The sequence below is a fragment of the Staurois parvus genome, unplaced genomic scaffold (genome assembly GCF_062004578.1).
Source record: "Staurois parvus isolate SC_StPar_1 unplaced genomic scaffold, SC_StPar_1.0 ptg000401l, whole genome shotgun sequence".
In the NCBI taxonomy this organism is placed as follows: Eukaryota; Metazoa; Chordata; class Amphibia; order Anura; family Ranidae; genus Staurois; species Staurois parvus.
Genome location: NW_028318197.1, coordinates 332,711 through 347,425, shown reverse-complemented (window position 1 = coordinate 347,425; position 14,715 = coordinate 332,711). Strand labels below are relative to the sequence as shown.

The window sequence follows — 14,715 nt, the reverse complement described above, 5'->3', positions numbered from 1 at the left end:
AGGGAACTCTTAAGGTGTCAGCAAACCAAGACATTTTCAATTTCATGCTTCCAACTTTGTGGGAACAGTTTTAGGATGGCCCCTTCCTGTTCCAACATGACTGTGCACCACAAAGCAAAGTCCATAAAGACATGGATGAGCGAGTTTGGGGTGGAGGAACTTGACTTGCCTGTCCTGACCTCAACCTGTATGAACACCTTTGGGATGAATTAGAGCGAAGACTGTGAGCCAGGCCTTCTTGTCCGACATCAGGTCCAGACATCACAAATACGCTTCTGGAAGAATGGTCAGACATTCCCATAGACACATTTCTAAACCTTGTGGACAGCCTTCCCAGAAGAGTTGAAGCTGTTATAGCAGCACAGGGTGGGCCAACTCAATATTAAATCCTATGGACTAAGACTTGGATGCCATTAAAGTTCATGTGCATGTAAAGGCAGGATTCCCAATACTTTTGGCAATATAGTGTATCTTTTATATATTATGGTGAGGATGTCTTGAAAGATGAATGCTATGGTTACCTAGTCAGCTGTTGATTTTGTCTTTTTAATTATGTAATCATAAAACTAAAAATGTTAGATATTTTCATTGATTTTGGTGCCTGAAAAGTCCCATATATCCAGTGGCTGTATATATTGCACAGCTAGGGATGTTTCAGATTTCCAGGCTTAAGTCACATCTCATTCTCCAGATGTACATAAGAATTTGTCAAAGGCATCTGTACTAACCATTAAATTGCTGCAGGGTTCTTATGAATTTGGTGTAGGGTTCTGACTACATACACATTCCAGAAATGTGTTGCAAATGTCTTATTGAATTTCCCTCATAAAATCTTTATAAGCATATATTTTTTTTTAGTAAAAGAGTTCTTTTGATTTATTAGATATATTTGTATAGTGCTGACAATTTACACAGCACTTTACATATATGTATTGTACATTTACATCATTGCCTGCCCTCAAGGAGCTTGCGATCTAAAGTAAGGTCCCTAACTCACATTCATACATACACATACTGGGGCCAGTTTAGACAGGAGCCAGTTAACCTACCAGCATGTCTTTGCAGTGTGGGAGGAAACCGAAGTACCTGGTGGAAAGCCACACAGGCACAGGGAGAACATGCAAACTCCAGGTAGGTAGTGCTTTAGTGCAGTTTGAGTGCACATTCTATGCAAATTTGTTACCAGGCTCCCCTGTCCCATAATACCCAGTGTGTGTGAATCAACTGAAACCATGGTGTAAAATAACTTAAAACTATAGGCATTGAAAGCCTGTCTTTATGGACGTCTTCTCTGCTGTGCTCAGATTGCTACTCAGAGTAGAGAAGTCTCTAAATAAGCTTAAGCTATCCATACACTAATAGAATCTCAATCGAAAATTGTCATCTTAAGAATGTTTGTTTGTCTTTCTAATCATTTGTGTTTTGACCACAGTGACAAGAAATTTTGAAAGAGTAGTTGGATTTTTTTTCTTGAATTAGCAATCCTTATAAAGTGATTGTGGGTTTCCTTCGGAAAAGTCCATTCACTACAAAATTGAATGTGAAAAACAAATGTTGAAGCACTTTCAAACAACATTTGTCACATCATTGAATGTACTGTGAGAATTTTCATATGAATGTTTGTCTGAAAACCTTTTAGTGTATTAGATTTAGACTTAACCCTTCCTTAAAAATAAAATAGATACCATCAGAAGGGGTAACAGCACAAGCAGAAGACTGGTGTTTTACAGAAGCAATTTTTGATGAAGCCAAATAACCTTCCAGGATATCTTTGGCTTAAAAGAGAAAACTGGAGCATCTAGATAAAATTCATGAAGATACAAAGATAACTTACACAATCCATCCAGACGATGTCCTTGGTGGATGCCTATATAGCTGAAAACATGGTAACCCCAGCATAGGTACTATGGTCAAAATAAAAAATTGTGACCACGCTATATGAATCTTCCAACAGTTTGGCCTAGTGTAGAACCCTCTCAATAGCTCATTGTGAGTAATTATAATCCAATATATACTTAGAATGCTCAAATTCTTAAATAGTGTAGGTATTATGTTGCCAATTACAGTATGCCATGCACTAAGCCATTTAAACTGGGGAGAAAAAGCATTAACTACAGATCTCAGAATGTCAGTTGTCAGATCAAAGTTAAATCTTAATATGAGATCATATCAGCAATTTTAATCTTGTTTTTTACAGCCACATTTTATTTTTTTCTAGCAGTTTCTAAATTACATGTGAAGCGTTTTCATGAAAAAGACATGTTTGTGAAGAATACACTGGATTTGTGGCTCTTTCATAACATCTCAAGTTTACCGCATACTGATTAACTACTTTCTACTTTTATGTATTCTTTGTGCCTAATTTGCATGTGGCTTGAACAGCAGAGCAAAATACTGTGCTCTTCATTTGCACTCTGGGCATGCTGAGAAATATCATGACTCATTTTCCCTTTGTAGGTTTATTTTCTTTTTCTCATTTGACTTTGTTCAGTTTGAATATGGCTCTAAAATGTATAAATACATTGAGTAAAAAAGTATATCTAATTGGGGGGTAAGGTTTATATTGGTGTCTTGTCTCCGCTGGGGAGAATCACCCTATTTGTCTTGCCAAAAGGATGGAAAATCCAACCCTTCACAGTTGTCTGTGAAACAGGAGGTAAGGGGAAATCTTTCTGTGGGGACCCCTGTTCATGTGACAACTGTTTAGCTCTCATGCACATAGACAGTGTTAGGCTAAAAATATGCCCAGTGTGACATTCAAGGTCTTTTCCCATGCCTTGGGAGTCGCAGGTGCCATGTAAAAAAACAGGTGTAATGTAGTATGCTGCTGTGTTCTTGTAAACACTGATGCTTCTGTGCATCGGCATTTATCGGTGCATGCTCATACAATGTATTTCCTGAAAATGGAGGTTTTGTGTTTGGGAAATACGTCATATGCACATGTGTGGGTACCAGTGTACAGAAGTATCAGAATCATCAGCCTACTGATGCACAGACGTTTCAGGCCTGCCGTACAAGTGAATGACTAGTCGTGGCATCTGCAGCTCCCTGGCCATGGGAAAACACACTGGATTTTAAGCCGCCTAATGCCTATGAGGAAGTATCCTGTTCGCTGCCTTTTATGTCTGTGGGACAAGTCGACAAATTAATTCTTCATTTGGACACAGCACAGATAAAAACTGGCATGTGGTAACCATTCCTAGTCCAAAACTTGGGAAAATAGTTTGGGATTCAATTAAACATTGGATGTCACTAAAGCTGGCCATAGACAGTTAGTTTTCCCACTGGGATATTGTATTTTAAAATGGGGGACCCGCTGCTATCAAAATACACTGATTAGTGGCTGCAGCCACTGATTGACAAAGGTTGTTCAGTACAGTATTTCTCTTCAAAAGAAGTCGAACAAACGATTGCCTTCTGTTGAGAAGAGATGGCCACACACTGATTGAAATTGAGGAGTTCGGTTTTAACAAGATACAAATAACAAAATACACACTTTAACCACTAGCCTACAGGGCAATTTCCAGCTTTCAGCGCTGTCACACTTTGAATAACAATTGCATGGTCATGCAACACTGTACCCATATGAAATTTCTGTCATTTTTTTGAGACAGATAGAGCTTTCTTTTGGTAGTATTTAATCACCTCAGGGATTTTTATTTTTTCTTAAACAAACCAAAAACCACTGAAAATGTAATAAAAATGTTCTTAGTTTTTGTTATACAATTTTGTAAATAAGTGATTTTTCTCCTTCACTGATGTGCGCTAATGAGGCTGCAGTGATGGGCACTGATAGGCTGCAGTGATGGGCACTGATAGGTGGCACTGATGAGGAGGCACTGGTAGGTTGCACTGATGGGCATTGACAGGCATCACTGATGGGGACTGAAAGGTAGCACTGATACATGACACTGATATATGGCACTGATAGGCAGCACTGACTGGCACTGATAGGCGGCACTGACTGGCACTGATAGGTGGCACTGATGCGCACTGATTGGCATTGATAGGTGGCACTGACTGGCACTCATGGGTGATGTTGAAAGGCAGCTCAGATGGGCACTGATATGTGGCATTGATGTGCACTGATATGTGGCATTGACGTGGCACTGATGGGCACTGGCACGTGGCACTGATGGGCACTAGCACGTGGCACTGATGAGCACTGACAGGTGGCACTTCTGGGGCCACACTGATCATCAGGGCACACTGATCATCAGTGCCCTGATGATCAGTGTACATGTCCCCTCCGCGGAAAGCCTATTACTGCCTCTCCTCTCCTCTCAAGCTGTCAGCGTGACAGCTCGAGAGGAGAGAAATGCCGGTAACCGGCATTTCTGTGTTTACATGTGGTCAGCTATGATTGGACACAGCTGATCACATGACCGAGCCGACATCTTCGGCTATTTCCGTGATCCGCTGTGTCCGAGGGACACAGCGCACCGGCGATCGCTGTGTTGCGCGCTCCCTGTGCCGCGCAAACGCAGTGAGAATGGAAGGACGTCATATGACGTCCTATCAGAACGAGAGAACCACCTTGCGCCCATCATTGTACTATAGGGCGGGTGGAAGGTGGTTAAAGACACCCAGTATATGGGAGCTATTTAACTTTCCAAAGTACTTGTATTTTTGTGCATTCTGTTCTGAGATTTACACAACCTCACTGGACTGTACAGCCAGGCTGGTGGTTTGGCGTCTCTCTATTGCAGTACAGCCAGGTCACCTCTTTGCCTTTAGATTGTGATTGGACAGTGAAGGAGCAGCAGCAGCTCGCCCTTCTGTTCACTTTGCTCCCCTCTCCTGTTAGCATGTTTACCTGCCAGCACCCCTGATTGGCTTCTTGCATCTCCCCCTCCTCTCCCATTCTGATTGCCTTTGTACATGGGATAAGTGGCTGATAACTTATTAAAAGACCTGTGACATTCCCCAAGAGGTGGTGGGTGAGGATTTCAGCTCCAATTGCCAAGGCGGTCGGAGTGGAAGTAGGAGTAGGTACCTTTCAAAACTTGGTATCCGTTCCTCCCAAAAAAAATAAAAATTCCAAATATGGTAGAGGAGGGGAGAGGAAGAAGAAAAGCAGAACTTCAGCCATTGGGTGAAGTTCTGCTTTAAGCTTTAAAGCATGACAGTGGAAGGTGTAAATCTTTCTGTTCAACATTTGCTGCTCTTTGGCCCCCTTACCATGGACAGCTAGAAGGGGGGGCAGTAAACACAGGTAAGTGGGTAATGATTTTTACCACCTCTCGAATGCCCAGCTAAAGTCCACACTACAGTCAGAGGTGCTGTCAGCATGCTTCACATAACAGAAATAAAACTTGTAGTGCGGCATGTGGAGTTGATATGCAACACCACCTGTCAAAATCGGCCATTCGATGGAGCCGTGCTGCAGTGGTGAGCCAAAGCTTGGCTTCCAGTTGCAGTGCATTAGTCCCATTGTAAATTGCTGTTTGAGGAAAAAAAGGCATTCAGGTATCCCAGGATCACCTCCTGAATGTCTGACAGTGGCTATTTATCCACTTTTTGCAAAATGATACACTGCTATGTCCATACTAGCCCATTCTCAAAAAAGCTATCAGCAGTGTATCACTTTTCAGAGAATGGGCTCATGTGAACCATTTGTACAGCTGTGATTGAAGGCTGTCTGATCTACAGCTCTGCTTTATAAAATATTGCACATCCCATGGAATGGTGAGAATACTTAATTATACACGTGCTCTGCTATGTGAGAAGAGTAAACACAGACAATCAACTGTTTCTACTGAATAAAATAGCCTGAAGCTAACTTATACAGTAAATAGGAGGTGTATGGATGGTAGGGAAGGGAAATTAAAATAGAAGACAACATTGCAAATAGGTACATTAACCACTTCAAGTCCGGACACTTTTACCCCCTTTTTATTTTTTTATATTGTTTTTTTTTTTTTTAACATACTGTCACCCTAGCGGTATAGTGTCACCATAGTGACACTGTACTACTTGTGGGGGGTGATGAAGATTTTTTTTTTTTACACTGATTGCTTTTACACCCATAAAGGCTGTAAAAGCAATCATTTCTCCTTCTCTCTGGCTGCATTCTTGCTGTGAGAGCTGTGATTGGTCACAGCTTGTCACATGGTACAAGGCTGTTGTGAATATGTACCATGTGACCTCTGTGATTATTCACAGATTTCACACGTAGTAAGTAATGATGTCACAAGTGACATCTTGCGCACTACTATTCATGTGATCACTGATTGGCCAATCAGTGATCACATGATCGGGACCTCATACAGAGGTCCCGTACAGCATACAGCGGGCACCGGAATGTGGTGCCGCACTCTCCCAGGGAGCGCGCACAGCCAGAAAAAGAGGGTGCCGTTTATGAACGACAACCCACTCCTGCACTGCTCCCATCCGGCCGTTTATGTACAGTACATGGGCCAGACGGGAAGTGGCTAATAAAAGAAACCTAAAACCCACTGACAACTTAGGCAACTTGTCCAGTCATGTGTCAGAGTCACGGTCCTTCTTCATTTCCCAACCACAAGAGGTGTGTTCATGACAGCCTGGGCTTGCAGAATACTTTAGCATGCGTAGGCTGGGTGTACTCTCTGTGTGAACATTTATATTCCACAGCAATAAACTGACTAAACATATCTTGATGAATCTGTTTAAATGTATTATTTATTAAGCTCCTATATAGTGCATAATTGAATTTGATTGGAAGGAGAACCCTCTGATCCTGTTAGAAAGTTCCTTGAAGGTGCACATTTTACATGTTCAGAACCACCGGTTTAAACATTTGATATACAAAGATATGATTGTGTAAAATGTGGATTGCTAAATATTGCTGTCTTAATTTTTTCATGTTTAAGATGAATATCAAGTCACATTTTAAACATTGATAAAGAAATCTGAAATTTCTTAAAAGTTCACGTTTTTTCCTACAACTTTATGGATTAACCAAAATGTGTGCTGTGGGTGGCACCACCCAGCTGGGCAAAATTCTATTTATATTGACTAAGCTGGTATGAAAATTATCAGCTGAATAGTCATTGAACCCTATGAGATGCAGTCGCTGCAATGCCACTGTGTGCAGGCAGATGCCAGGGCTGTTGAATACAATGGCTGGCAGTAGAAATTCCTCCATCCATACTGGTTAACTTAATTAGGGGAATCAACTGATTTTCTGTCGTTCAAACTGTGTTTGGCTAGCTTAACTCCTTGTCTACAAAGTTACATTTATAAACGTACTGGTATTCAGGGGGTTAAAGCAAGCTCTTGAACGCCTGACAGCAGCTGGATCGTTTTTCAGGAAATGGGCTAGTGTGAACCTAGACTAATTCTTTAGATTAATTAGATTATTTCATTTGTACGGCAGTGACTGAGGATTGTTTGTTCTACAGCTCAGCTTTATTAAAACTGCATATTCCATGGAACGGCAAGAATACTTAAAGCGAAACTTTGCCCATAACAGCTTGATAAAAAATAATTTTCTCTAGCAAGGACCATACATTCCACATTAATAAATATGCTACCAAAATTAGTGTATGTTGTAAATTGCCTCCAGCATTGCTCCCGTTTCTTCTTGCTAGAGGCCGCCATTTTGCTGAAGCCCATATCTCCTAGCAGTAACTCATAAAGCGAAACTAAACCCATCGATTTAACCGTTTCAGAAAACAGTTACCGTATTTTTCGCTCCATAAGACGCACTTTTTTCCCCCCAAAAAAGGGGGGGAAATGTCAGTGCGTCTTATGGAGCGAATATGGAGCGGCCGGTCCGGTATTTCCACCGCCGCCGTGTCAGAATACCGGGCCGGCCGCTCAGCTCTGCAGCGGGACCTTATAGAGATGAGTGCTGACCTTTGGGGAGGGAGGGGGAGCGGGTACCTGAATTTGACAGGTACCCGCTCCCACTTCCGTGGAGTTGTTCTTTCATCTTACCTGGTCCTCTATCCAGCGGCGCGGTCTTCCCGGCTTCTGTAGTGTGGGCATGAAAGCCGGGTGCCAAGTGCGCATGCGCAAGAAGCGGTGCTTTTTGTGAATGGTAAGGCGGCACCTGGGACACATGACAGATCCCAGAAGCCGCCGGACCAATCACAAAGCGCAAGTGTTTCTCGCTCATGCGCACTGGGCACCCGGCTGCCCTGCCGAGCGCCATTACAGAAGCCGGGAAGACAGCGCGCGGCTGGATAGAGGAACAGGTAAGATGAAAGAACAACTCCACGGAAGTGGGAGCGGGTATCTGTCAAATTCAGGTACCCGCTCCCCCCCCCCCTCCCCAAAGGTCAGCAGTCATCCCCTGTACTATCCACAGTCTCTGGTCATCCCTGTGCTGTCCGCAGTCTCTGGTCATCCCTGTACTGTCCGCAGTCTCTGGTCATCCCTGTGCTGTCCGCAGTCTCTGGTCATCCCTGTGCTGTCCGCAGTCTCTGGTCATCTCTGTGCTGTGCGCAGTCTCTGGTACTGTCCGCAGTCTCTGGTCATCCCTGTACTGTCCGCAGTCTCTGGTCATCCCTGTACTGTCCGCAGTCTCTGGTCATCTCCTGTACTATGTCCGCAGTCTCTGGTCATCTCCTGTGCTGTGTCCGCAGTCTCTGGTCATCTCCTGTGCTGTGTCCGCAGTCTCTGGTCATCCCTGTACTGTGTCCGCAGTCTCTGGTCATCTCCTCTACTATGTCCGCAGTCTCTGGTCATCTCCTGTACTATGTCTGCAGTCCATTAGTTCAGAATTTTTTTTTTCCTGTTCTCTGCCTCTAAAACCTAGGTGCGTCTTATGGTCAGGTGGTCTTATGGAGCGAAAAATACGGTACATTCCTGGAATACTGGGATTACTGACTGTCACGGGTGCAGCACCATGGCTTTTGCAGATCAAACAGAAGCAGCTTCCTGGGCTGTTAAGGATAAGAGGGTTTTATTCAGCTTTAAGTGATAAGTTCACTTTTTCTAACATGTTACATGTTACACCCGTATTCAGGGTGTAACATGGTGTAATAAACGCATTTGTCTGTTTCTGTTATAAAATGTTGCAAATAAATAACATTTCTTCATAAATTTATTCCAAAATGTATTCTGCTACATTTCTTTGGTGAAAATACCCCAAATTAGCGTATATTATTTAGTCTGAAGGAAAGTTATAGAGTCCACAAACCATTGCATATATATCTGACGATCTATCAGTCCTGCTGTGTTGACGGCCCATTTAATTTCTTAAGGCCCCAAAATGGCAGGGTAGTACAAATACTCCCCAAATTACCCATTTTTGGAAAATAGACGCTCCAAAGTATTTAGTAAGAGGCATGATGATTTTTTTGGAGGTTGTAATTTTTTAGTTACAATTTTTTGGAAAATGTAAAAATTAAAAAAACATTAAAAAAAAATTTAAATTTTTTTTTTACAGTACAGTGTTATATAACTGGTGTGATCAGGGACACTGGTGATAGTATGTAAAAAAAAAAATAATAATAATTTTATTTTAATTTTTTTGTTAATTTTTTAATTATTTTTTTATTTATTTATTTATTTTTTTTCAACACACTGTGACCAAAGCAATACAATGTTATCATAGTAACATGGAACTACTCTGGGCAAGTGATCAGGATTTTTTTTTACACATTATGATTGCTAATACCAGTGTATTTCATTGATATTTGCAATCATTGTTACTGAATGAAACCGATTCATTCAGTCTTTTGTTGTGATTAGCTGTGATTGGGCAAAGCTCATCACATGATACAAATGTGCTGTGATTGGCCCTGTGTGTACCATGTGACTGCTTTGACCAATCAGAGCTAACAACACAATTTTATACAATGGATGGCATGACAGGAAGCCATCCATTGTATACAATTGACATGCGATCTGCTCTGAGTGGTCACAGCGGTCACGTGACACTGGCAACGGGCCGGTGTAGTGATATGTCATCGACTGTCCTGTGGACACAGCCGGTGACAGATCGCGCCGCTGCGTGGCTCCGTGGCCACGTGAGTTGCTCCTTCTGATAGGATGACATATGACGCCCAGTCACAAGGAGTTGTGTCCCACCCGGCCATTAATCTGCTATAGGCTGGAGTTCCACTGAGCATGTGCAGAGCAGAGTGTGACAGTGTATTACTGAATTTTAAACAGTATAGGCACTTATTTTTAATGTTTTACATACTGAAACTATACTTGCAAAAGGGGCCAGCCTGACGTGATCTATCAGGACTTGATATTCTAACTAAAGTTGCACTTTCACTATACACGTGCTCTGCTATAGGAGAAGTGTAAACACAGAAATTCAACTGTGACTATTGAAGCTAACTTTTACAGTAAATTGTAAGCTTGTGGGTGTTAGGGAAGGGAATACCAGGATCTTTATAAACGTACTTTAGTAGAAAAGGAGTTAAGCTAGACAAACACAGTTTGAACAACAGAAAATCAGTTGATTCTGCCATTTACGCAAAGCAAGCCCACGCTGCAGCAGCTTACTGTTGGTTTTTAGAGCTGACGAAAGGCTTTCAGGTAAATGTAATCCAGCTGGCTTTATAGCCTTTCTATCACTTTTATTTATAAGTTGCATCCAACCCCCCACCTTCACCTGCCAGCAGGGCCCACAGTGGTTTCTGGGCTCCCTCATACCTCTGGGGAGTCTCCAAAATAAAGCTCTTGCAACCTCCCCTCGAAGGGTCTGACGGTTACAGACTAAATATGTCAAAGCGCTGTGTAAATTGATGACGCTATATAAGAACCTGTAATAAATAAATACATAAATATAAATAATTTGTTATTCATAAAATGTGATATATGGCATTGTATAATAGCAAAGTTTCATCCGTGCTGGAAAATATTTAAGCAAACTTGAATAACACTCATTTTGCTTGTTGAAAAACTTTGCAAAAAGCCCTGTTATATTGCATATTTATTAAGAACATCCTATGTCACAACAAAGCTTGGTCATTCATTAGTTTACAGCTTTTTCTTTATTTTGACTTAACTAAGAGCATTTTGTTTTTCTTGCAGCTTGGATTGACCATAGCAGTCCGCTACAGCCACAGGTAAAGAACCCTGTTTCATTGCTTATTTGTATAAAATGTGGCTTATGCTGGCCATAGATGGATTTTACATATGATTATTAGTGGCTGGTATAGCCACTAGCAATAATCACTGTCTTCTCCCAGTGGGGATGGCTTCCCTCGCCCCACCCGTCGGGAGAATACAATGGCTCGACGGGAGGGATTTCCCTGTCAACACTGACTGCGGTTGCGAGAAAGAAATGTGCTCCATGTATAGCCTGCCTTAAACTAAGTGTTATCTAATCTTCTCACTTGTGCACTTTACAGACCTTGCCTGGTCTGCCTGATGGGATGGCAGCTTCATGTTGCATGATTCTGTGTTTCATCTATTTGGGTTTTGTTGAGAATAGTTGGCTGCATAATCAAATGGTTGAACATGTGCTGTTCCTAGATTATGACATGCAACTGTAAACAGTCATATTTTTCATATAACCTAACAAGCCTTGTTGTACATAACCCTGACAGAAAGTTAATTAGCTTGGCTGAGTAAACTTGAAAATACTTCTCAACATGTTTATTATTTTAATTTTCAAAAATGCATTTACAACAGCTATAAGGGGAGCCTTTTTTTTACCAACTACCTTCAGAGAATCTGCCTTCTGTTTCCTTTTGTGACTTTAAAAAATATTTCCACTTTTGTAGTCAAATTTGAGAAAACCCAGCTGTATTTGTTTTGTGCTCCTATTCATACAGCATACCTAAAAAGGAACTAAATATATTCCTTACCTTTTAGATGTTTCTCAGGAAGAGGTGTCATGGCTGTTTGCAAGGTTTGAACAATGTTAGAGCAATTCTGTCCTTATTATTTTATTTATTTATTACAGGTAATTACATAACAGCATAAATTTACGCATCTTTTTACATGTATATTGTACATTCACACCAGTCCCTGCCCTCAAGAAGCTTACTCACTTTCATACATACACATACTAGGGCCAATTTAGACAAGAGCCAGTTAACCTACCAGCATGTTTTTGGGGTGTGGGAGGAAACCCACACAGGCAGTAGGAGAACATGCAAACTGCAGGCAGGTAGCGCTTCAAACCAATGACCCTAGTGTTGCAAGGCAGAAGTGCTAACCACTTAGCCACCATGCTGCCCTTTATTAACGTGCAATACAAGAAGCCCAGGCTCTAAACGTTTGTTAGGACTCTTTGTTAGGATGGACAGTATTCTAATCTAGTTACAATTGATAATGAAAATCAGTACAGACGGAGTTAATTATGGAATAAACAGCAGTCCAGCTCCTTCATAAACAAAGACAAACTTGTAGGCTTTTTCCTTGCTGGAGGGTCCAGAATAGAGTATCTAACAAAGGTAAGATACACTTTAAATTTTTTTTTAAGTTGTGCTATGTGAATGGGGATATGTAACATATATAATGTAGCTGTTATCTCAATTTGGCTGAAAAAGTGGAAATACTTTAAGAGAGTATGATTGGTGTAGTGGAAATAAGGAGTTATTTGACTATTAATTATACACTAACACAGGACATAGTAGCAGTGGCTGAAGGGGGATGGCATTTAAAACCTATACCCAGTACATCTTTGCAGTGTTGAGATGTTCCTTAGAAGGAACGGGCTTGACGGTGCTGACCAGTCAGAAGCCGTCTAGCCTGTACTGTCATTCCTGCAAGGAGAGGAGAGAAAGCTGCAGGGATTTCAAATCCCTGGACCTGTGAAGCGGCTTTTACTTGTGTGACAGCATGGGGACAGTGCAGGGAGGTTTCCTGCATTGCTCCTGTATGAACTCAGGCTATGACAAGCCTGGGTTCACACAGGAGCAGTGGAGAAACTGCATATCATTTGGACAGGAATCACATTCCTGTTCAAATCACATGCTATTCTTTGCGGTGCAGTTTGTGTCTATACATTTTGTATTGATGCAAATCGCACCGCAAAGCATTGGCACTTGATATCAGTGAGTACTTGACCAAAACTATTGGTATTCGTACTCGCCGATCAAAAAAGGGTATCTGTGCATCCCTACTTTTTACCCCTCTTGTTACTGAGATGTATCTCAAGTAGTGGATCGCATTTAAAGCCAAGCGTAAAAAAATCAATGCAGTATGCCAGATGTCACCAAATGCACCGAAGTTTGGAGGAATTGTTTTCATAAATTAGCCGCTTGCATGAGTATTTAAAGTTCTATGCTAAAATGCACTGACATCAAAGCTTATATTTCAAGCAGCAATGAAATGTTCCAACACTAAACGAAGACGAGAACAACACATTTTTTTTTTGTTAATAAAGTAACATGTTATCAGATCGCTGACAATTTACCTATGGTACATGTAAAAAGAATATTTTGTTTCAACACACCTACACATCAGGAAGTCTATCCCCGGTACGTGGGTGGTGGGGGTGTACAGAGAGATTTCTTATCATGCATGGTGTTTCTGGGGATACCAAGTGAATACTGAGGTGGTTTCACTCAAAAAGACTGATGAGCAAGAAATGGAACAAAAATACATTATCTAAGAAGAATCAGTCTTACAGAAATTTACAAGAAATGAAAACTTTGTAGGATGCATGCATGCGTAGTGATTTCCATTACAGGTTCCTATATCAAACTCTATACAGGTTTCTGATCCTTTATTGCGGTGCCAACAATTATGACATGATATTTAGTGTTACTCGAAACATGGAACATTTCATAGTACTTCACACATTTATTTTTTTTTATAAAGATGTAGTTGTTTACTATGATAGAGAGCAGTATGCAAAGTACAGCAACCTGCTTCTGCACCATTCACTCTTGCTCCCCTCTCTTGTCAGATTTAACATAGGACTGTAACATTCATGGTGTCAGCTCACCTGAGAGCAGGGCTGGAATTGCGTCCTTTCTTGACATGGCCAGAAGTCAGTATGAGCTCCCAGTGTGAAGACATAAGCTAGGTTGACACTGATGCAATGCACTTTTGATCTGATCTTCAATGCGATTTTGTAGTGTAGCTGTAGTGCAACTTGGTACATTATTGATACATGTTTAATGCTTGTGTTACCATTGTGACTCATCCATGCTGTCAGCCAGCAGGGATAACCCATTGGTTGTTAAGGCAAATCTTCACCCTCTGCAAAAACTGTCCCCCTATCCACCCCTCCTCCCCTCCACTACATGAATAGGGCTCTATTTATTTTCTTTATTTACTTTCTTTTTAACGAAATGTTGGGACTTGCCCCCCCCCCCCCTCCATTGCACACTATTCACCCAGGCGAATGACATGCACTTTGCTCCCTGTGCCTCCTGGGATATGCATGTCACATATCCTAGGAGGCATAGCACCTTATTCAGAAAGGAGGGGGGTGTGCCTATCACTGCATCATCGGGAGGCGGGCCTCTCTTTGACGTCACAATCAAAATGGCAGTGTAGGGCTGAGAGGTGGAAGAAGACAGGAACATTGCAACAGGGACACCACTGGAGCCTCTGGGTAGGTGAGTATCTGAAACGGACAACCGACCACCTAGTAAGCATGGATAAAAAAAATCAAATGGTGGGGGTTGAAGATCCACTTTAAATAGCCAGTACTCGCTGGCATCCTAACAACCAGTGTTTCATCCCTGCTGTCAGTAGAAGGGATGAGTCATCAGTTTTTAAGGAGCAAGCACCCGAAATGTAAACCAAAGAGCCCTTCAGGTCTTGTATGGATTTTGAATCTTGACTCAAAAAAAAACAAAAAAA

General features: G+C 41.6%; 1 protein-coding gene across 1 annotated transcript in view; it reads left to right on the top strand.

The window, feature by feature from the left end:
- Window positions 1-14,715, top strand: part of ACOXL (acyl-CoA oxidase like) — a 443,136-nt gene that overhangs the window by 164,235 nt on the left and 264,186 nt on the right. The window contains exon 10 of the mRNA XM_089686494.1: window positions 10,981-11,015. Within this exon, the coding sequence (XP_089542620.1) occupies window positions 10,981-11,015 (35 nt within the window). The remainder of the gene's footprint in view (window positions 1-10,980; window positions 11,016-14,715) is intronic.